The following is a 24,044-nucleotide window of genomic DNA, read 5'->3' on the forward strand; positions in this document are numbered from 1 at the left end:
TGTCTCTTTCATTCCCTGAAAAATGTGTTAAACATTAACTTCACCAGTTGAATATTACAGATGAAAAAAGGGAAGATATAGAAATCCACCCAGTTCTACAATTACGGATTGAGTTTTGGAAGATGGTTTGATCTTGTAATCTTTTTTACTGGTCCTCTCTTGGCATTCATTGTCTTCCGATTAACTGAATTATATCTTCTCCTGAAATAAAAGAAGTGTTAATCATAATTTTTCAGTCATCATCATGTACAGCAAAAACATGATATGCTTATAGTACCATCCTAAACAGTCACATGTATTACCATATTATCTCATTACAGATAGAGGAAACCAACTCAAGGGCAGATAATCCAAAGGCCTGGAAGGAGTCCATGAGGTGGCCTAATGTAAAAAGCTCTGACCAAAGAGGAATGAGATGGACCATTCTGATACTGCCTCTGGAAATATGAATTAAAGCTAAGAAAGTAGAGAGAAGCCATGAAGTCGGGCAGGGAGAATAAAGAAATAAGGATCTGTGAGTAAGCCAAACATATGTACCTAAAATTATAATAAGATTGAAACTAAGATATACCAAGGTCTGTGATATTAAAAAGATGTAGAGAGTGAAGACGGCAGTCAGTAATGAGAAGAAAAGTGAAGTAGACACTGAACTAGTTGATTATATAAAAATAACAGCAACATTTTTAAAGAACATAATTTATGTCAGGGGCTATTCTAAATTCTATTTATTAACTGATTCACATCAACCTCACAAAATCCCTATGAAGTAGGTACTATTATTAACCCTGTTATATAGATGTGCAAAACAAGGTTACATAGTTAGTAAGTGGATCTGGAATTTGAATCCAGAAAGGCTGAGTTCAAAGTCTATGCCTTTAACTACTTTTCTGTATGACAGACCACTATAGTGAAGAACTAAGATGTTCTGCTCAGGTTTTTAAAGCTTCCTTGAATTCTAGTTTTAATACTGTGGGCCCAGTTATACTGAGATACCTGTTCTTGGATTTCCATGGGACCATCTTTCCATTATTGATTTACAGATCTTTATAAAGCCAACTTCCCTACACCCTTACCTAAGAGTAGAGTCAGCTTCAATTCCCTGGAAGGTGCTTTTCAAAAGTACCTTACTCAGGGAGTGATGTCAGGAAAAATGACAGAATAAGGACTTTAGACATTTTTTTCCTCCATAAAAGCAATGGAAAAATTGGGAAAAGTGGTCAGAAGAAACTTTTTCAGAGCTCAGGAAAGTAACCAAGTACCTGCAGCAATCTTGGAGAATTTATTAAACACCACACACACACACACACACACACACACACACACCTGAAACTTAGCAAAAATACTAAACTTTGTAGCATTTTAACTTGCCCCCTTTTCCCAGCTGTGTGGTATCCCTATGGAAAAAGTTGAAAAACTGATCCTAAAATTCATATGGAAATTAAAGAGACTCCAAAAAACCAAAACCATCTTGAAAAAGAAGAATAAAGTTGGAATAATCGCACTTACTTATTTCAAAACTTACTGAAAAGCTAGTCATCAAGACAGTATGGCACTGGCATAAGGATAAAATTATAGATCAACGGAGAAGAGCTGAGAGTCTCGAAATGTATGTTTATGGTTGACTGATTTTTTAAAAGGGTACAAAGACAATCAAATAAGGAAGAATAGTCCTTACAAAAAAAATGGTGATTAGGACAACTGGATAAACATGCGCAAGACTGAAACTGGACCCCAATCTTACACTATATATAAAAATTGACTAAAAATTGAATTAAAAAGAAGCTAAAGCTATAAAAACTCTTCGAAGAAAACATGTATAAATCTTTGTGCTCCTGGATTAGGCAAAAATTTCTTAGATATGATACCTAAAGCACAAGTAACCAACAAAAAAGGTCCTAGGAAGCCAAGATCAATTGGGCTTCATCCAAATCAAAACTTTTGTGCCTCAAAGAACATCATTAATACAGAAAAAAAAACAACAGAACGGGAGAAAATATTTGCAAATCATGTATCTGATAAGGTCTAGTAACCAGAATATATATAAAGTACTCTTATAACACAAGACAAAAACCCAAGTTAAAAATGGGCAAAAGGGGGTGCCTGGGTGGCTCAGTTAGTTAAATGTTTGTCTTCAGCTCAGGTCATGATCCCAGGGTCCTGAGATTTAGTGGCATTGGACTCCTGCTCAGTGGAGAGCCTGCTCCTCCTTCTCCCTCTACCACTCCTCCTACTTGTGCTTTCTTGCTCTCTCTCAAATAAATAAATAAATAAATAAATAAAATATTTTTTTTAAATGGGCAAAAGATTTGAACAGGCATTTCTCCAAAGAAGATATACAAATAGCAAGCAAGTACACAAAAAGATACTTAACATCATTTGTCCTGGGGTAAGTACAAATCAAAACTACAATGAGATACAACTTCACAAGTACTGGGATAGCTAGAAAAAGAAAGAGTAATAACAAATGTTGATAAAGATTTGGAGAAACTAGAATCCATATACATTGCCAGTGGGAATATAAAATGGTTACAGCTGCTCTGGAAAATAATTTGGCAGTTCCTCAAAAAGGCACAAGAGTTACCAATTGACCTAGCAATTCAATTCCAAGGCATATACCCAACAGAATTAAAAACACATATGCACAAAAACTTGTGTAAGAATATTCATAGCAGTATTATTCATAATAGTCAAAGGTATAAACAACCCAAATGTCCATCAATTGATTAATGGATAAACAAAATGTGACAGATCCAAAAACTGGATTATTCAGCCACAAAAAGGAATAAAATACTTATATATGCTCCCACATGAATGAACTTTGAAAAATTATGCTAAGTGACAAAGGCACATAAGGCCACGTATTGTTTGCTTCCATTTATAGGAAGAATAAACAAATCTATAGGGACAGAAAGTAGATTAGTGATTGGTAGGGGCTGGAGGAGGGAGGAATGGAGAATGAATGTTAAAGGGTAAAGGGGTTTTGGGGGGATGTGAAAATGTTCTTTAAGTATATAGTGAGGATGGTTGTACAACTTTGTGAATATACCAAAAAGCAATGAGTTTCACTTTAAAAGGATAAATTAGGGATCCCTGGGTGGCGCAGCGGTTTGGCGCCTGCCTTTGGCCCAGGGCGCGATCCTGGAGACCCAAGATCGAATCCCACGTCGGGCTCCCGGTGCATGGAGTCTGCTTCTCCCTCTGCCTGTGTCTCTGCCTCTCTTCTCTCTCTGTGTGTGTGACTATCATAAATAAATAAATAAAAATTAAAAAGAAATAAAAGGATAAATTATGTGGGAGATATGAAACTGGACCACTTATGTGGAAGAATGAAACTGGACCACTTTCTTACACCATACACAAAAATCAATTCAAAATGGATAAAAGACCTAAATGTGAGACAGGAATCCATCAAAATCCTAGAGGAGAACACAGGCAACAACTTCTTTGACCTCAGCAGCAGAAACTTCTTGCTAGGCACATCTCTGGAGGCAAGGAAAACAAAAGCAAAAATGAATTATGGGGACTACATCAAGATAAAAAGCTTCTGCACACCAAAGGAAACAATCAACCAAACTAAAAGGCAACCTATGGAATAGGAGAAGATATCTGCAAATAACAGATTGGATAAAGGGCTAGTATCCAAAATCTATAAAGAACTTATCAAGCTTAACACCCAAAAAACAAACAATCCAGTTAAGAAATGGGCAGAAGACATGAACAGACATTTCTCCAAAGAAGACATACAAATGGCTAACAAACATATGAAGAAATGGTTAACATCACTCATTATTAGGGAAATACAAATTAAAACCACAATGAGATACCACCTCACACCAGTCAGAATGGCTAAAATTAACAACTCAGGAAACAAGAGACATTGGCAAGAATGCAGAAAAAGGGGAATCCTCTTGGACTATTGGTAGGAATGTAAATGGGTGCAGCCACTCTGGAAAACAGTATGGAAGTTTCTCAAAAAGTTAAAAATAGAACTACCCTCTGACACAGCAATTATACTTCTAGGTATTTATCCAATGGATACAAAAATAGTATGATTTTAAATCTTCACTTATAAGTGAAATTTAAGAAATGAAACAGATGGGGTGCCTGGGTGGCTCATTGGTTGAGCCTCTGCCTTCCGCTCAGGGCATGATCCCAGGATCCTGGGATCAAGTCCCACATCAAGCTCCCCTCAGGGAGCGTGCTTCTCCCTCTGCCTATGTCTCTCCTCTCTCTGTGTGTCTCTCATGAATAAATAAATAAAATCTTTTTAAAAAATGAAACAGATGGACATAGGGGAAAGGAAAGAAAAATATAAAAAAGATAAAGACAGAGAGGAAAGCAAACCATTATGAGACTCTTAACTACAGGCAACAAAATGAAGGTTGCTGGAGGGGAGGTGTGGGGGGGGGATGCGGCAATTGGGTAAAAGGCATCCGGGAGGACACTTGATGTAATGAGCACTGGATGTTATATACAACTGATAAATCCCTAAATTTAACCCCTGAAACTAATACTACACTATATGTGAACTAACTTAAATTTAAATAGAATCTTGAAAGGAAAAAAAAGGGGTAAATTTTGGGGTATATCAATTAGATCTCAATATTAATATTTTTAAATGTTGTACTTTGGGAATAAGCCATTTCCTGTGCAAAGAGTTTCCTTAATTAAATAACAATGTTTTAGAATAATTTCATCTTCTGGTATAAGAGGTAATTAACCACAAGCATTCACTTATATCATATTCAAGTAATAGCTCATTATTGTTTACTATACTACATGCTTTTATATTATGCTAAGGCTGTTTTAAATAGCTTCCTTAATATCAACCATTTCCATAAGATCTAACTGACATGATGACTCTAATCATCAAGCTGAGGTACATAACTCTAAAAACATGTTTAATCTACTAGGCCTCTTTTAAAACCGTGTTTTTTGAACTGCAGGATGCAATTCAATAGTTGATTGATTTAGTGAATTGTAGCAATATAAAAAATAGAACAAAACAGAAAATATTAGCATGCATCACACATAAGGCTAAGTATTGTTTCATACATGGTTTCAGTTATATATAAATATATATGTGGGTATACTGGGTCACAATATGTGATCAGCCATGGTCAACAAAATTTGACCTGAGTATCATAGTTTTTCATTTTTCATTCCTGAGTATCATAGTTTTTACATACATGAGAGTAGCTGAGACCCTTGCAAGATTACGCAAGCATAACAGTGTTATAGCTTTGTCACTTGCAGTTTCAAATTATTGTCATATGTCTTATTTTCTTCCCACAAATAAATTCTTTGTTACTTTATTCTTTATATTCAATAAAATACTACATTGTAGAAAATAATAATAGCTGATATTTATTGAACTGGAGATTTTTCAATAATTTCTAATTCTCATATTAACCATTCAATTTGGATTTTGTCATTCTCAGCTTATAGGTGAATAAACTAAATCTGAAGGAGTTACTTACATAAAGCCACATTAAATAATAAGTGGCAGAGGCAAAAACTGATTATCTGCTCCAAACCCAGTGCAAATTTTCATTTACCACCTTAATTTTACCATACTATTTTTAAAAATACCACACTGGATTAGGTACACAAATATTTACACTGTTGTTTTGACTTGAGTTATTCTATAGTCATTCTAGGAGATGGACTTTATTTTTATTTTATTTATTTTTATTTTTATTTCTCTTTTCTTTTTTTAATTTTTAATTTTTTCAGGGCAGTTGGATGGTTCAGTCAGTTAAGTGTTTGCCTTTGGCTCAGGTCATGATCTCGGGATCCTTAGACTGAGCCTCACATCAGGCTCCCTGCTCAGTGAGGCATATGCTTTTCCTTCTCCCTTTGCCTCAGCCCTCCACTTATGCTTGCTCTGTCGCTCTCTCTCTTTCTCAAAGAAATAAATAAAATCTTTTTTAAAAGATATTTTTTCTTTTTTTAAGTAATCTCTATACCCAATGTGAGACTCAAACTCATAACCCCAAGATAGATCAAGAGTTGCATGCCCTACCGACTGAGCCAGCCAGGCAACCCTTGACTTTTCTCCTTTTTTTAAAAAAATTTTTTTTAGTTAAGAGAGAGAGTGAGTGCATGAGTGGGAAGAGCAGAGAGAGGGACAAGCAGACTCCATGCTGAGTTCAGAGCCCTGTGTGAAGCTCCATCTCATGACCCCGAGCTCATGACATCAGTTGAAATCAAAAGTCTGATGCTCAATGGACTAAACCACCCAAGCGCCTCGATTTATCTCCTTTAATATAATGTAGTTAAAAATTATTATGAAGTACACATACTCTTTTTTTTATTGGCTGCCCCAATCTTACCCTACAAAAACAAATGGAAACACTAACAGCAATTAGACACAAGTATTCCGTTAATAATTACCCTGAGCTCCTATATATGTTTGGTTCCAAATGAAGTTTAGGGTTTTTTCTATATTTATTTAAAATCTGCATTGTTATTTCCTTAGTAGAACCAATGGAACCTTATAAAAAACAGCTCCTTATCTTAAATGCCCTTTTTGAGCTGGGTACTTTTTTGTTTTTTTAAGATCATATTTATTTATTTGAGAAAGGAAGAGAGAGAGAGAGCACGTGCACAAGCAGGGGGAGCAGCAGAGGGAGAGGGAGAAGCAGAACCTCCCTGCTGAGTAGGGAGTCCAATGCAGCTAGATCTCAGGACTCTGGGATTATGACCCAAGCCAAAGGCAGACACTTAACTGACTGAACCACCCAGGCACCCCAAGCTGGGTACTTTAAATTGTGTTAAAAGTACACATATTCTTATAGAAAATACTAGAAAGTACAAATATAAATTATCCATAATCCCACTATACTATTTTATATTATAATTTTTCTTTACTACTATAGGTAAACATTTAGCTGTATCAATTATCTATTTTCCTAGAATGTAACTTTTTGTAACTTTATAATATCATCATAGTTAATTGAATTATTCCCTTAATTTTGGATATTTTGGTTGTATTTTCTCTACTCTAGCTGCTTTTCTTATCAAAAGGAGGTTCCCTGAACAATCTGTCTCTCAATGAGTCTCAGAATTTCCTTCAGGTCCTGTGGATTCCAGGGCACTAACGATTGCCTTGTTACTTTCTTCTCTAGAGTTCTTAATCACTCTAGAACACTTCTAAGCAGAAAAAAAAAATGAGAATGTTCACACTAAAGAAAAAATAAATTTTACAGTTTTCTACTTTTAGAAATCATTACTAGTGGTATCAGCTTTTGAAGTCTTTGCTTCTAGGAAGATGATTTTTTTATAGTTAATATGTGCCATGAGTCATTGTCATAAGGTTACCTATTAAGTTGGCAATTCCAAATCTCATGCTAAAAAGATGATTTCTCCTATTTATCTTAAAGGTGATATCTCTTATTTATCTTTTTTTTAAGGTTTTACTTTTAAGTACTCTGTACACCCAATATGAAGCTCGAACTTACAAACCTAAGATCAAGAGTCATACGCTCCACTGACTGATCCAGCCAGATGCCTCATACCCTTTTTTCAAATAAGTATATATAAGGATCTCTAGGATACATCTTTCAATAGCAGTATATCTCATTCATTTTGTGGCTATGGTTCCTCAAAGTAGGAATATATGTAATAGCTAATATTTAGTATCCCTCTCTGATAGATAAGATTTTTTTATAAATTAGTATATCACAGTCAAATAGGTATTTTCTTCCTTTTTTTTTTTCTTTTTTCTTTTTTTTTGAGAGGGAGAGAAAGCAAGCAGGGGAGGGTAAAGGGTAGAAGGAGAGGTAGAGAGAGAATCTTAAGTAGGTCCCATGCCCAGTTCATAGCCCAACATGGGGCTACATCTCATGACCCTGAGATCGTGACCTGAACTGAAATTAAGAGTTGGATGTTCAACTGACTGAGCCACCCAAGTACCTCATCTGGGTATTTTTTAATGCTCTGATTTATTCTGAACATTAGGAAACTCCATAGTCAACATTTAGCATTAGCAAATGTAATAGTATCAACCAAAAGAAACATTAAAAGCCATTAAAACTTTATTTTTAAAACACTGCTTTAAGTATAGCACATATAGAAGAGTGCACAAAATAGAGAACTAAGTTCCATGAATTATAATAAAGCAAATACTCATGTAACCACTACCTAGGTCAACAAACAGAACATTGCCATCACATTGGAAAACCTTCTATTTCTTCCAATTAGCATTCTACTCCTTTCTTTTTTTTTTAATATTTTATTTATTTATTCATGAGAGAGAGAGAGAGAGGCAGAGACACAGGCAGAGGGAGAAGCAGGATCCATGCAGTGAGCCTGACGAGGGACTCGATCCCCGGTCTCCAGGATCAGGCCCTGGGCTGAAGGCAGTACTAAACTGCTGAGCCACCCAGGCTGCCCTCTACTCCTTTCTATTGGTAACCACTCACTATCCTATCTTCTGACACCACAGTTTAGTTAGTTGTACGTGTCTTTGAATATTATATAAATAGAAACATATTATATGTATTCTTTTATTTCTGGCCTCTTTTCCCTAATACTGTAGTAATTATTCGTGATTTTGTGTGAGCTTGAGTTTGTTTTTATTGTTATTATTCATATGTATATAATATAATGTTACTATTCATAAATATATGAATATTTGTTTTTACATAAGAATAACATATGTATGAATATATATCTCTCAAAAAATCTTATCCAATCTACTTTTGATGGATATTTGAGTTCAGTCTATGGCTGTTATGAATAAAGCTGCTATGAACATTCTTGTACAGGTTTTTTGGTATAAATATATGCCCTACTCTTTTAAATATATAACTAAGAGTGCAATTGTTGGTTTATAGAGTAGGTGTATGATCAGCTAAATGTAGAAAGTAATACTAAACACTATTCCAAAGTGGTTGCATGAATTTACACTTCTTCCATATATTTGATAACACTTGGAATCATCAATCTTTAAAATTTGTGGTGGCCTCTCATAATTTTAATTTACATTCCACTGAATAAGTAATGATTTAAGTCCATTGGCCATTTGGATATCCCCCTCTGTGAGGTGCTTAATACTAAAACTTGGTTTAAAGACTAAAACTTAAAAATAAATAAATAAATAAATAAATAAATAAATAAATAAATAAATAAACAAATAAGACTAAAACTTGAATCAAAAAGTTACTAAATTCCAGAGTTGAGATAGTAACTCAGAATAACAATATTTTAAAGTATAACCAATTATATATAACTAATTTGGAAGGTTATAGGTATATAGAAATGTTTCTATTTGAGTTATATGGGTTATTAATATTTCCAGAAAGTTTTTTTCCCATTTTTATGACCATTATTCACTCATGAATTCATTTGAAAAATTAGTAAACACCTATTTATTTATGCCAGGCACTGTATTCAACATTAGGTTCCATCGAAGGTGGAAGCAACATATCCAAGATCAAGCCTGTGCAGTGCCAGAGGGCACAGACTAGCTTACTGAGCAGGTATCCCAGACCATGTCATCCACCTCTGATGCACTAGCACCTCCAGCTCAGTTCAGGCCGATGGCATGGAAGGACCCAAAGAGGAACTGATCATCAGGATGATGATATAGCAGGGGGCAAGGAGGAATGGGTTGGCATCCAGGTCATCTACTTCAGTGTCCTTTAGTATCATCTTTCCCAATTTGACAGTTAAGTGGATGAGAACCACTTATACATGGCCTAGAAAGGACATGGCAAACAGGGCTTTGACCGGGTAGGTCACCCCATCAGAGGAAGAGAAAGCCCATACTTTATTCACTTGTGAGTCAGTTTGATACATGAAGACTGCAGCTGTACTGTAGCCCTATTCTCTCTGTCCAAACCTATTTCCTTCCCTTACCCTTGAGGTACTCATTCTAAGAATGCTCACAAGTAAACTTCCTGCATGCTGATTTCCATTTCAGAGTGTACTCCCTGAGAGATCCAATGTACAACAGTATTCAGTGGAAAACTAAACCGTCCTAACAGACCTATAGTCTAATAGTACAGATGTGTGTGTATATGTTAATACGTGATTAGATTGAATTTTATTTGCATTTTCAAAATCTTTCCCCGTTATTTAAGCAAATTTGAATATAAGAGGTATTATCTTTCTACAAGAAATTTGATTTGGAAGATAAATGTAACAATAAAAAAGAAATAAGTAGGGTAATTGTGCAGAAAGAGTTACTGTAGCATGGGATGCCTGGGTGGTTCAGCAGTTTAGCGCCTGCCTTTGGCCCAGGATGTGATCCTGGAGTCCCGGGATCGAGTCCCACATCGGGCTCCCTGCATAAAGCCTGCTTCTCCCTCTGCCTGTGTCTCTGCCTCTCTCATGAATAAATAAAATCTTAAAGAAAAAAAAGAGGGTTACTGTTGCAGGCCTAAAACTGCTGCCCTCAGAAAGACCTGTATGCAAGACTGGTTTAGTGGTGAAAAGTTCTCAACACTAATATAAAACTTTCCTTAAATGAAAAGGAATGGCTCACTGTACTTAAACTGTACAAACAATATGGTTTCTGTCTATATATCTTCCTTCTGGAAGTTGGGAATTTAGTATATGTTAAGCAGAGGTTAGAAGATGGGAATTTAGTATATGTTAAGCAGAGGTTACCTACATGACTGGTCCCCAGTAAAACACCTGAGCTCAGTACCTAATGAATTTACCTGGAAGATAAAATTTCATATGTTGTCACACATGTTACATGACCTATTGTTGGAGGAATGAAGTGTGTCCTATGTGACTGTACTAGAGGATTTTAAGAAGCTTGTGCCTAGTTTCCTCCAAACTTCATCCCATACACCTCTTTCCTTTGATGATTTTTCTTTGTATCCTTTGGCTGCAATACATCCTAGCTGTATGCACAAATATACGTTGAGTCCTGTGAGTTGTTCTAGCAAATCACTGAACATAGGACTGGCCTTGGGGCCTCCCAGTATACTAGTTTTCAGAGGGAAGTAATTTTCCAGATTTAATGTTTTAACCATATTATATTTCTATTGATAAAAATGTACAGGATAATGAATTATAATTTATTGATTTTATTTTTAAAGATTTATTTATTCATGACAGACACAGAGAGAGAGGGGGTTGTGTACAGAGACACAGGCTGAGGGAGAAGCAAATTCCATGAAGGGAGCCTGATGTGGGACTCAATCCCAGGTCTCCAGGATCAGGCCCTGGGCTGAAGGCGGCACTAAACCACTGAGCCACCCGGGCTGCCCCATGAATTATAATTTAAAATATTTATGACTACTCAAGGAAAATACACTTTCATCTAGCTATCAATATATTGGACAAAATGCTGCTATCCCATAAATCTCCCCCCAAAATACTTGCTATAATATACCTTGAATGTCCATATTTGAAAAAAATTCTGATTTACAGCTAATTTTATATCATGGATTACTTTTTTCATATTGTTAAGTTATATAAGGATATATTGCCCCCACTACATAGAAAAGGTTATGTAAGACAAGGATTACCTGGATTAATTCTTCTGTACTCAGTACAGAACAAGAAAATTATGGGTAGATATAACCTCCTAAACCCATAAAATATTCCCCTGTTCTTTATTCATGCTACATTGCTTTTATTTGCATAGGAAAACACAGTTTATTATTTTATTTATTTAAATTTTTAAAGATTTTACTTATTTATTCATGAGAGACAGAGAGAGAGAGAGGCAGAGACACAGGCAGAGGGAGAAGCAGGCTCCATGCCAGAAGCCTGAAGTGGGACTTGATCCTGGGACTCCAGGATCAGGCCCTGGGCTGAAGGTGGTGCTAAACCGCTGAGCCACCTGGGCTGCCCAGGAAAACACAGTTTAAACTGCACTGTCCTCTACACTAATTTCAGTGTCCACATTTAATCGGTAAAAAAGTTAAGGCTGGTAATTTAATTGTATTTATATTGTTAATGGTGTAGATTTATGTTCCTCTTGGGTAGGGTATTGTTTTAGTTTAGAAAATAAGAACTTATCATATTGGAAGACAAAACATATTCTTGGGATCTACAAAAATGTATATAAATAGTGAATAGAGAGCATAAAGTTCTTTAAGTTCTTCTACCATCTGTCTGTTATTTTATATCATTGCTATAAAATCTAGAAGTCACGCTTCCAAAATATAATGGACACCTGTTTTGTCAGTACCATTCACATGCAAATATAATTAATTAGAAAGGAAAGATATAGTTAGACTTACATTTTCACTAGATTCTCTTTCACTCTAGGCAGTTGATCCATATGTTGCCTTTTAGAAACTTGGTATGAGTCAGAGATCTGAAATACAAACATTTGAGCATTTGATCTCTTATTTCATGACTGATTTTGGAGATAAGAGTTAATAGTCCATTCTCAATTAACTCTTTTATACCAGTATTAAAAGGTTTTTAAAGATTCTGGAAACTCCTTTATCTCAACCCCACATTCCATGTAGTATTTAAAATAAATAGAGGAAATTGTGAAAAGCATATCATTTTGTGATATAAAGATCATTAAAGGTTTCCATAATAAACATTGAATATAAATAATACATACACTTTGCCATTAAGAAAGATATGACAATAGTTTGAATTCTAGAAATTATAGATCAAACTAAAAGGATAACTAAGGAAGCAAATATACAAAATATTCCCTTAATCTAGGAAACTTTTATCTCCTTTTACCTTTTTATAAAAGCTATAAATTTTCCTTTTACTTTCTATATTTAGAAACTTGGTACATTTTCTCCCATAATTCCAACATATGTTTGTTTACCAAACCAAACCAATCAAAAGCCTAGAAGACTGAAAAATGTAATTTACAGTGAGAGGAAACTCTTAAAATTTGGAAGACAATAAAAGTTACCTGTGACATTTCAGCTAGGTATATACGGCACTCATTGTTGGTCTTATGGTAAGCCTACAGGAAAGATATAAAAGTAAATAATCTAACATCAGAGAGGATTTGCAATACTAGCAAGACTATTCCTAAGTCAAGTTTATGTCTCTATACTGTTTTTTAAAATAGTGTAGGAAATAGTTTTGTAAGCATTTTGGGATAATAATATAGTAGATTTGTAGATAACATATTAAAAATAATGGCAGTTACAAAGAAATATCTAGTATAGAATGAAAACAAACCTTTGAATCTTGTTCTCAGTGCACAGTCTTTCACTTAATTTTCAAGGCTGCTTTTCTCTTTTTCTAGCTGTTTAAGCAATGTATTTAAGGAGTCCTGAAAGTATAAATAGTAAATTTTTACATGAACTCATGCTCGAAATAGCAGTAAGAAATTTCTTCTTTGGTAAATTCCTCTACCTCATAATGTTCTGTGACTTCAAATTCTCTAAAATGTACCTACTAAGTAATAGTAATAATAATAATTACAATATTTATTGAACCTTAACAACATGCCAAGTCAGTACTTGTGCTAAGTGCTTTCCACAGATTATTTCATTTAATCCTTATAAAATCCATGAAGATGACTAATATATTTATTTCCATTTTACTGTTGAGAAAACAGCATCTGATAGATATTGAATAACTGGTACAAAGACATACAGCTAATAAGTGGTAGAGCTGGAATTAGAACCCAGGTAGTTTGGAGTACTACTACCAGTGGCTGGCTCAGTCAGTGGAGCATGCAACTCTTGATCTTGAGCCCTACGTTAAAGATTTTAAAATAAAATCTTAAAAAAAAGAACCCAGGTAATCTGACTCCAAAGCCCACACATACTAAATAAACAATTATATATTTTTCATATGACTGATACCAGTGTAACAACAGTACAGTAGAGGAATAGACAATAAAGTTAATGACCAGGAGAAATGAGAGAATATTGCAAAGTGGGACAGTTCTGGAAACTAAGACCTCAGTCCAAATGCCATTCATCACAAATAGTTGGAGCTGAATATAGGTTTAGCCAAATGCCAGAGAAATACTGCATTACACCAATTTGGTTTGAAAATTTAATCCCTAAACCAACAACTAATTATTTGCAGTAACTCCAATTATTTCTCATATTCTTACACATTACCACAATAACATTAAAAAAAAAATCTCCAAATTGAATTCTACATAACCCTTTTTGGTCATGATCTAGGTAACTGAATATATTAAAAGAAACATTTAAAGAAAAACAGAAGCAGCTGATTTAAATCTCCACAAAGTGAAACTGCAAGATATTTTAGAGCTCATACTCTCCTCCTGAAAAACAGCTAATTCTCTAAAAATGCTTCTAGGTACTTAATACTTATTAGAATTTTAAAAATTGTATTGATAGGATAATTAGGTCAGCTGAAACAAGACAAGTTCTTGTCTCTAAAAATAACACCAGTGATAAAACAAATCCCTTGTTGTGACAATTCTTCACTATGTATATTTGATAACCATTAAAACATAACTGGGTGTTATTTCTTAGGCAGGCATTATTTGTCTTTGAATATCATACATTGGGCATCATAAATGGCTTTCAGTCCCTTCCCCCAAATATAAACTTGCTCCAGAAGAAAGTCCATGAAAGCTCCACAGATTTAAGAGGTTAAACTGGGTTATCTCATAGAAAATTAAACCCTTATGAAATAAACCACTGCTCAAGTATGAAGAGTTTTTAAATTCAAATCAAGGAGTGATGGAAGTAGTTCAAAATTTTTGCTGTACAGATCCTTGCTAGGGGAATTCCAAGTTTAGCCTACCATAGTAATATGGTTTAGTTACATCATTTGTTAAATGCATTTTTATAAATGTAAAAGAGAATTTAACTCTTTTTAATATTGTTTCAATGGAAAAATGCACTCTAAGTTCTAAGAGAAATTAGCTTATTAATAAACTAATACTGGAATACAAGTTATTTTATATTAAAGATGACCAGAATGAAATATAATCCCAAACTCTAGAAACTCATATAAGAAATGTGCATAAGAAATGGGTAAAATTCGGGATGGCTGGGTGGCTCAGTGGTTGAGCGCCTGCCTTTGGCTCAGGTTGTGATCCCAAGGTCTTGGGATCAAGCCCCGCATCAGGCTCCCTACAGGGAGCCTGCTTTTCCCTCTGCCTTTGCCTCTGCCTCTCTCTGTGTGTCTCTCATGAATGAATAAATAAAATCTTAAAAAAACAGAAATAGGTAAAATTCAAGGCAATATATGATTAAATGCCAAAATGTGAAATATAGATAATAAATGCCTTACAAGTTTTTAAAAGAAGTTGATCAACATGGGCTAGAGAACTCAGGATCCTCCAAAGAGGAAGGATTTGGATGGACAAAAAAGAGGGAGACAGGAGAGCTATATATTGATCAAAGACGAGTCAAAATAATTGCTTAGTGGTAATAATAGAGCTGAAGCAAAATATTTGAGCAATAAATAAGAAATAGGGTAACATAAATAAGGAAGGACCTGTTTAATAGAAGATTTAGACTGCCAGGCTCAGGAAGTAAAATACTGGGAGCTATTGGAAATTATTAAACAAGTGGCATGATGAAAGCAGAGGGTTAGGAATACTAATCAAGTGGCAGTTTCTATGACAGAAGAGTGTTTTCTGTTATTTCTTGATGTGGATTTGCAGTTCTAAGCTTTGTAGCTTAAATTTATTTATTTATTTATTTACTTACTTACTTACTTATTGAGAGTGTGAGCAAGGTGGGGTGGTGGGAAGGACAGAGGGGGAGGGAGAGAATCTCAAGCTAGAACACAGAGCCAGACACAGAGCACTATCTCACAATCCTGAGATCTTGACCTGAGCTGAAATCAAGAATCAGACACTCAACCAACTGAACTACTCAGGTTCCCCCAAAGCTTAAATATTTTTAATATGCTTTCTTTGGGTTAGACTATATCTCACTACTATTCCTATCCTGACTAAATTCTTTGTCATTTAATTTTACAATTCATTAATTTTACTCAAAATACATTAAAAAAAATACATTCATCGAGCAGCTCCTATGTGCCAGACATTGTGCTAAGGATACCACTGAGAATTACAAATCCAGACCCTGTCCTCATTGAGCTGAGTGTCTTATATGGTTTACCTTTATGAATGTTACATAAAAGCTTGAGAAGAATCTGTATTCTGTCTTTGGATGGAATACTTTATAAATGTCAATTGATTGTGTTGTTTGACACTGCTGTTCAGGTCAATTATGTCTTTATTGATTTTCCTCCCTTTTTGACTTATCAATTACTGATACGTTCAGTATTGAAGTCTCTAACTTTAATAGTGGATTTGTCTATTTTTCCTCCATTAATTCATCAAAATCACCATTTAAGTGTTCCTGCTAGTTTATGTTTCCAGCAGCTTCTGTTCCAGGTAAGCAGAGGTTAGTGACTATCTGGATTTGTCTATTTATATAGATTTCAGGATGGGAGTTTGCCTAGCAAACTCAGGTCACTGACTGATTGATTTTCAGATTATTCACCTCTTGCTTGTTGTAATGACAGCACTATGAATATTGGAGCCGAAACCAGAAGTTGCAACTGTTCTTGGTCCTCTTTTCTAATTGGAACAAAAAGAATGCATTCTCCAAATCATTGGTTACACACCCTACACATGAAAACTTATTAGTCTGCTTAGTGATAATACTACATCTGGCAAAGCAACTGCAGTTGGGGCTACTAACTGGTTAAGCCTGCAATGGCCTACAGTGTTTCTCCAAAATATATCTAGTTTTTGGGACACCTGGGTGGCTCAGTGGTTGAGCATCTGCCTTCGGCTCAGGGTATGATCCCTGGGTCCTGGGATCGAGTCCTGCATTGGGCTCCCCATGGGGAGCCTGCTTCTCCCTTTGCCTATGTCTCTGCTTCTATGTGTCTCTCATGAGTAAATAAATAAATAAAATCTTAAAAAAAAATTTCAGTTTTTGCAGAGGCCAGACTGGCAAATTAAACAGAGTAATAATAGGCACTAGGACCCTTGCATCTTTTAGGTTTTTAATTGTGATACTAATCACTGCTGTCTTCCCTGGGATTAAAAAAAAAATGGTTTTTGCTTTACAATTTTGGCATTGGGTTAGGACGGGACAGTTTCTAAAGCTCCTATTTTGTTTCCATTGTAATAGTTTTTACTTCAGAGATGAAGGTCTAGTGTGGGGGTTAACTTCAACTGCCAAGTATATCTGTTTTAATTATGTACTCAGGGACTGGCAAAATGATGACCACGGGGGTAGAGGAGTCTACAGACACATGGGGCCCATGTGATTTGGACTCTAGGTCTAGATTCCTATTTGAGGAATCAATGTCAACTCAGATCTCAAAATGTCTGGTTGTTTCCTTTTCCACAGTGTACAGGCACCCACATAAATGGTTAGAGGCCTTTTTGGGGGAAGATTGGAGATATGGTCATGATATATATGTGGACTGTTATAGGGTCCTTTCTCCTAGGAACCCAGACACCTCGTTGGTCAATGATTTCTGGAACTGAAAAGTGGTTAAGATCTGGGAAATGATCAAAGAATTGTGCTTTCTATTGGGTTAACTGTCCTCAGCCTCCTGCTCCCCCATTCCGTTTTTTTTTTTTTAAATAGATGTTGAACAGCACCCTCATTAACTAGCCTGGCAGCCAGAAGAGGTGGAGGCAGCTCTTGAGGGGAGAACCCACTGCTTTATCAGAGAGAGGACTCTGTAGCATCTTCTAAAACAGTGAGTATTCTAACCCTTACTAGAAGTAGACCTGGGCCAGAGGGTCCAGCTGGAGTTGCAGAGTCAATATCCTTAGGCCCATCCAGCCAGATGTCCTCTTATACTTTCCAGGATTCCTGGTTATTCTTTTTAGGGCCCTATCTTTTGCATAACACACATGCATGGCCTGAGCATTTAAATGTCTCTGGAACTCTGTAACTCACAATCTGGTCTTCAGCTTTATTATTCTACAGTGTCTGCCCTTCTACTACGGGTATAGAAGACTTTTACCACCAAGACTCTCTGGTTTTCACTCTTAAATATTAGTGCTTGTTCACTGTTCTCAGTCTCATTTATCCTTACACAGGGTGTCACTACAACTTAAAAATAACTCCATCTTTTCCAAATGCCTACATCTTGGATTCTTCTATAACATTTCCCTCTGTCATAACATTTTCCAAGGTCACCATCAGTGAGGTTTTTAGCAGTTGAACTGCTGCACTGAGCCAGGATCTACTACTGCCATATCTACAAATCAGGACAGCATCCTCTGCCTGCCACACAGTAAGTGAGCCAGGCCCAAATCCCCATCTTACCTCCTGGTTTGTTTTTTTTTTTTTCGGTTGTTTTGTTTTGTTTTGTTTTGTTTTGTTTTGTTTTGCATCACTCCCAGTACATCTAGTTGTAGGCTTAGTCTTCTGAGAAGCAGACACCAAGATGGGATTAAATGTGAAAGGATTCTGTTGTCAGAAATGCCTGCCTTAGAGGAAATAGGGAAAGAGCAGAAGGATGGGAAAGTAGTTGGATTATAATCCAACTTCCCCAACTCCCCTTAGGGAAGGGGAAAGGGAAAGAAAGTTAGGTAGAAGTGGAAGCATGCTAGGCTGGCATGCAGCCTAAGGAAAATTTGGCAAAACCATCAAGGAATCCTTAAGCCAAAGTCACGGACAATGGAGTCCCATGTTTCCCAGGAATAGGGTTGCTTTTAGTATCCCCCCTATACCTACATGGACAAAGAGCAGCCCATGGGAGGTGTGGCTTTGATGCAAAAATAGTAATGTATTTTGAAGCCCAATTCCTCAGTCAATTAACTTCCCTATTCTGGGAAGTCTGTGAGATGCATTCTCTGGGGAGCCACACTAACAGTCTTTTCTTTTCTTTTTTAGGATTTTATTTATTCATTTGAGAAAGAGAGAGACACAGAGAGAGACAGAGAGAGAGATCGCATGAGCATGAGGGGCAGGTGGAGAAGAAGAGGAAGAAGTAGATTCCCCGCTGAGTCGGGAGCCCAACATGGGGCTGCAACCCAGGACCTGGAAGTCATGACTTAAGCAGAAGGCAGACGCTTAACCATCTGAGCCACGTAGGCACCTCACTAACCATTTTTTAAGGGCATTTCCATTTTACAACTGAAGAACTGTCCAATGTCCTACCTTAGCCATTGGTTTTCTGTGAGTAGTGCAAGGGGAGAGAGCTGAGAGTTCCATTATTCGAACCACATATTTTTGTTTAATTCCATCATTCTTAGACCTCTATCTCATTCTCATCCTCCTCTGTGCCTGAAGGCCCCAAATCCAGAGATTCTGCAGTTTAATTTCTCCAGTGGGGAGGAAAAAAAACACTGACTGAAGGAAAGTATCCTATGTGGGATGGCAGAGGGGTCCCAGTGGCCAACTGTTCCATGTCTATATGTTCAACTAATTTCCCAGTTTCCTTCCTCATCTCCACCTTCTTCAATACTTGGGGCTGCCAAGTTCCAATGCACTAAGCAGATCTAAAGAGTGACTGCTTTGTTTTTACTCATATGCCTTCCTCTTGCCAACTGCTTGTTGTTACTTTCTCAACTTTGTCAAGTAAATGACTACTGGTCCACCTGAGGATCTTCAAAAATTTGTTTAAGTCTCTCACCTCCTGAGATCGTCTATATTCTCCTTATCCATTATAAACTATCATTTCAGTGCTAATAAATATCACATCCAAATCTAAATCTGTGTGCCTATTCTTAACATTTGCTTGATGCCTCAATCTTACCAAAACCACTTTAAAACAATGTTACAGGGATCCCTGGGTGGCGCAGTGGTTTGGCGCCTGCCTTTGGCCCAGGGCGCGATCCTGGAGACCCGGGATCGAATCCCATATCAGGCTCCCGGTGCATGGAGCCTGCTTCTCCCTCTGCCTGTGTCTCTGCCTCTCTCTCTCTCTCTGTGACTATCATAAATAAATAAAAAATTAAAAAAAAAAATTTAAAACAATGTTACACAACTTATATCCCAATAAACTCAATTCTTTAATGGTACCAGGCATAGTTTTCTAATTTCACATGGGATATTTGGATTTGGTTAGGAGGGAGTATTTTAGGACTTCTGTACATAGTAAGAAGAGTAGGAAGAAGGGTTGGTGAGACAGGGTCATGTAAGAGTGAATATGCCAAACAATGAATTGTAGTACTCGTTAAAATTTTTTTCCTAATAGATCTCAGGCCTGAGGCCTACTACATATACTATCTCCCTTCTTAATTTTATAACAGCAAAAAAAAAAAATCTTGACCAAAATGGGAACCATTATAATTAAGCACATTTTTAAAAGCACCATACTACTACTACTATTCACTAATAGTTCTTCAATAATTTATACTCAACACAGTGAATTATAAAATGGACTGTATTCGAGATGGTAGCTACCCATCCTGGTACTTGAGTTAGGAATTCCTAAATTAAAAAATGTTTAAAAATGGCAAAATGTTAATTTCATAAGTTTGTATATACATGTGGAAAACATATTAAGCAGAAACTTCATATCAGATGTGGACCCCTTGCCTTGTCCTTCTGACTTTCTTCGTAACTACCTTCAGCTTTAACATCTTGATTTCTTATCCTTCCTGCCTATAACACACCATCTTCCAGCTCTGTGCTTGTTTGTTCCCCTTTGAGTCTGCATGGAGACACACAGTACAGTATTTTCTTGTTAGCCTTAGGACTGCTCCTACAAGTAGAATTCCTGGGACCCACCTCACGTTTCTTCCCTGAGCCTACTTTCTACAGTTGAGTTTTAGATGCACCATGCTTTGATATTATGCAATAACTCAGGAAAGTAGGATGGTTCATTAGGGCAAGCTCACGGGAATAAGGCAAACATAAAAATAAACTGTCTCAATTAATGGCATCTGTCATAACAACAGACTAAAAAAAATCATGTGATCAGATCAATAGATGCAGAAAAAGCATTTGACAAAATCCAACACCCACTGATACCAAAAACTCTCAATAAACTAGGGATAAAAAAAATAAAATAAAAAAATAAACTAGGAATAGAGGGGAACTTCCTCAACTTGATGAAGAATTATCTTAAACAACAACAACAATTATAGTAACATCATACTTAATGGTTAGAATCTTGAAGCTTTCCCACTAAGATCAGACGGTACAAGGTAAGGATGACCTCTCTCATCACTTGCAACATGACACTAGAAGTCCTTGCTTAATATAATAAGGCAAGACAAGGCAGTAAAATGTGTACAGATTGGGAAAGAAAATAAAACTCTCTTTGTTTGCAGACAACATGATCATCTATGTAGAATATTCAAGATAATCAACAACAACAAGCTCTGGAACTAATAAGAGATTATAACAAGGTTGCAGAATACAAGGCTAATATATGAAAATCAACTGTTTTGCCAAAGGTCAGTTGAAAAGGATCTCTTTGTTCTGGGTGTTCTATTTCTGGGCTTTCTATTCTGTTTTATTTATATGTCTATCCTTTTGCTAATACTAATCTTGATTACTGTAGCTTTTTGGTAAATCTTGAGGTTAGTAAACAACAGTCCTTCAATTTTGTTCTTCTTTTTCAACATCATATTGGCTGTTTGGGTCTTTTACTTCTCCTATAAACTTTAGAATCAGTTCATCAATATCCATAAAATAACATGTTGGAATTTTGATTGAGATTGCTTTGGATTTATAGATTATGGTGGGAAGAACTGACATCTTGACAATATTGAGTCTTCCTATTCATGAATATGGAATATCTTTTCCATGTATTTAGTTCTTTGATTTTGTTCATCATAGTTTTGTAGTTTTCCCTATCCAGATCTTACACATATCTTGTTAGATCTAAGTATTTCATTTTGGGGGGTGCTAATATAAATGGTATTGTGTTCTTAAATTTCAAATTCTACTTGTTCATTACCAGTAAAACAAAGTAACAAAGATAGTCTCTTTTCCACAAATGGTGCCAGAACAACTGGACATCCACATGCAAAAAAACTAATCTAGACATCTTATACCCTTCACAAAAATTAACCCAAAGTAGATCACAGATCTAAATGTAAGATGCAAAATGAGGGGCGCTTGGGTGGCTCAATCAGTCAGCCTATGACTCTTGATTTCTGCTCAGGTCATGATCTCAGGGTTGTGCAACTGAGCCCTGCGTCAGGCTCTGTGCTCAGCACAGTCTGCTGGTCCCTCTCCTTCTGCTCCTACCCCTGCTTGAGCTCTCTCTCTCTCTCTCTCTCTCTAAGAAATAAAATATTTAAAAAATAAAAATAAAAAGAAGCCTGGCAGTATCTTACAAAACTAAACATACTCTTACCATATGACCCAGTGACTGCCCTCCTTGGTATTTGCCCAAAGGAGTTGAAACTTATGTCCGTACAAAAACCTGCATATGGATGTTTATAGCAGCTTTATTCATAGCTACTAAAACTGGGAAGAAACCAAGATGCCCTTCAATAGGTGGATGGACAAATGAACCATGATACATCCAGACAATGAAATATTATTCAGCACTAAAAATAAATGAACTATTGGAAAACACATGAAGGAATCTTAAATTCATATTACTAAAACCAATCTGAAAAGACTGGATCTATAGGACATTCTGGAAAAAGCAAAACTATGCAGACAATAAAAAGATCAGTGATTGCCAGGGGTTGGGGGTGGATAGTGGGGAGGAAAAGGTGGAACACGGAGGATTTTTAGGGCAGTGAAAATACTCTGTATTATATTATAAGGATCAATATATGTCATCATACATTTTCCAAACTCATAAAACATACAACACCAAGAGTAAATTCTAAGGTAAATTATGGACTTTGGGTGATTATGATGAGTCAGTATAGATTCATTCCAGTATGGAATGAATAATGTTGATAATAAGGAGGCTATGTGTAGGGGTAAGGAGTATGCGGGAAATCTCTGTGCCTTCCATCCAAATTTGTTAAGAACTTAGAACTGCTCTAAAAAAGGTATTAACTAATTAATTTAAAAAACTGTCCTGGGGAGAAAATGAGATCACATTCTGGATTTTGTAAAAACTGTATTAGTCATTAAATACTCTGGATCATTAAATGCAAGATATTTGTAATTATCCATTTATAAAATTATTATAAACATCAGAAATCCTTTAAAATTATAAAATTATACTACAGTAACTTCAAGGTTCATTCTAGATTTTGCTTCTTTATTTTACTAACTCCAAAATGAACTACTTTTTTAATGCTTTTATCAAAGTCACATATTCTCTTATCCCATCACTTCTAATTCATTAGAAGACCCATAATTTAATATTCTTGATCTTCCCGAGGAGCTTGTTTTAGCTAATTATATAATCAATGGTCACACACTAGGAAACTATAGCCTGAAAAAACATACTAAAGTCAGATGTAAATTGAAGACTCCACTGGAAATTAACCAAAAAGAAATCACATACACAAAAATTAATTCTCTTATCATGGAAGAGGTGTTTTGTTTTGTTTCTGATACTAATCAGTTCTTAGTATTTCACCTATGATCATGTCTTAATTTGCTTGGAGAAGATCATTTTCTAACAGCACATTGAAACTATATGACAGATATAGCACTTTAGGGGTAAGAATAAGAAATTTCAGGATGCTTTTACATACCTGAAATCAAATATACTTAGTTGTGCTTTTCTTAAGCCCCTTTTATCTATCCTAAGTAAAAAGGAAACTCTATCAGCCACCTATTTTTTAAGCAATGGTAATTGCTATACTATACTAAAGAACACATAAAAATTACAAGTAAAAAAAATCACTCTACTGAATGGTTACAAGAGAAAAAATATGAGAATATAATTACAGCTCCTAGATATGCAGTACTTTTCAATGAAGGCAATTGCAGCAATGAATGAATACAGCCTTCTGCGTGCTTAAATACCAAGTGCCCCCTTGTGGACAACATTGTTATTAAATTCATATATAAAATATGTGTTGTTTTGTGATTTGAGGCTACACCTGTCTCCAAACTGACACATGATCTTTGAGAACACAAACTTGGTGATATCTGGGACAGAATACAGAATACAGAAGCAGCCTCAGATAGATTCTACATATCTACCACTAGCCAGATGACTAGTGGGAATTTCTCCTCTTGCTTTGTTTATATCACATTCTTGATAATCCAAGATCCCTTCAGTAATCCTTTCACTAT

General features: G+C 35.8%; 1 protein-coding gene across 1 annotated transcript in view; it reads right to left on the bottom strand.

The window, feature by feature from the left end:
- CCDC169 (coiled-coil domain containing 169) overlaps positions 1-24,044 on the bottom strand; it is a 39,478-nt gene continuing 15,434 nt past the window's right edge. Inside the window, 5 exon segments of the mRNA XM_025996596.2 lie at positions 1-201; positions 12,210-12,286; positions 12,854-12,907; positions 13,129-13,144; positions 13,146-13,222. Of these exon segments, the coding sequence (XP_025852381.2) occupies positions 102-201; positions 12,210-12,286; positions 12,854-12,907; positions 13,129-13,144; positions 13,146-13,222 (324 nt within the window). The 3' untranslated portion in view covers positions 1-101.

Source organism: Vulpes vulpes, chromosome 9, assembly GCF_048418805.1.
Source record: "Vulpes vulpes isolate BD-2025 chromosome 9, VulVul3, whole genome shotgun sequence".
Lineage (NCBI taxonomy): Eukaryota > Metazoa > Chordata > Mammalia > Carnivora > Canidae > Vulpes > Vulpes vulpes.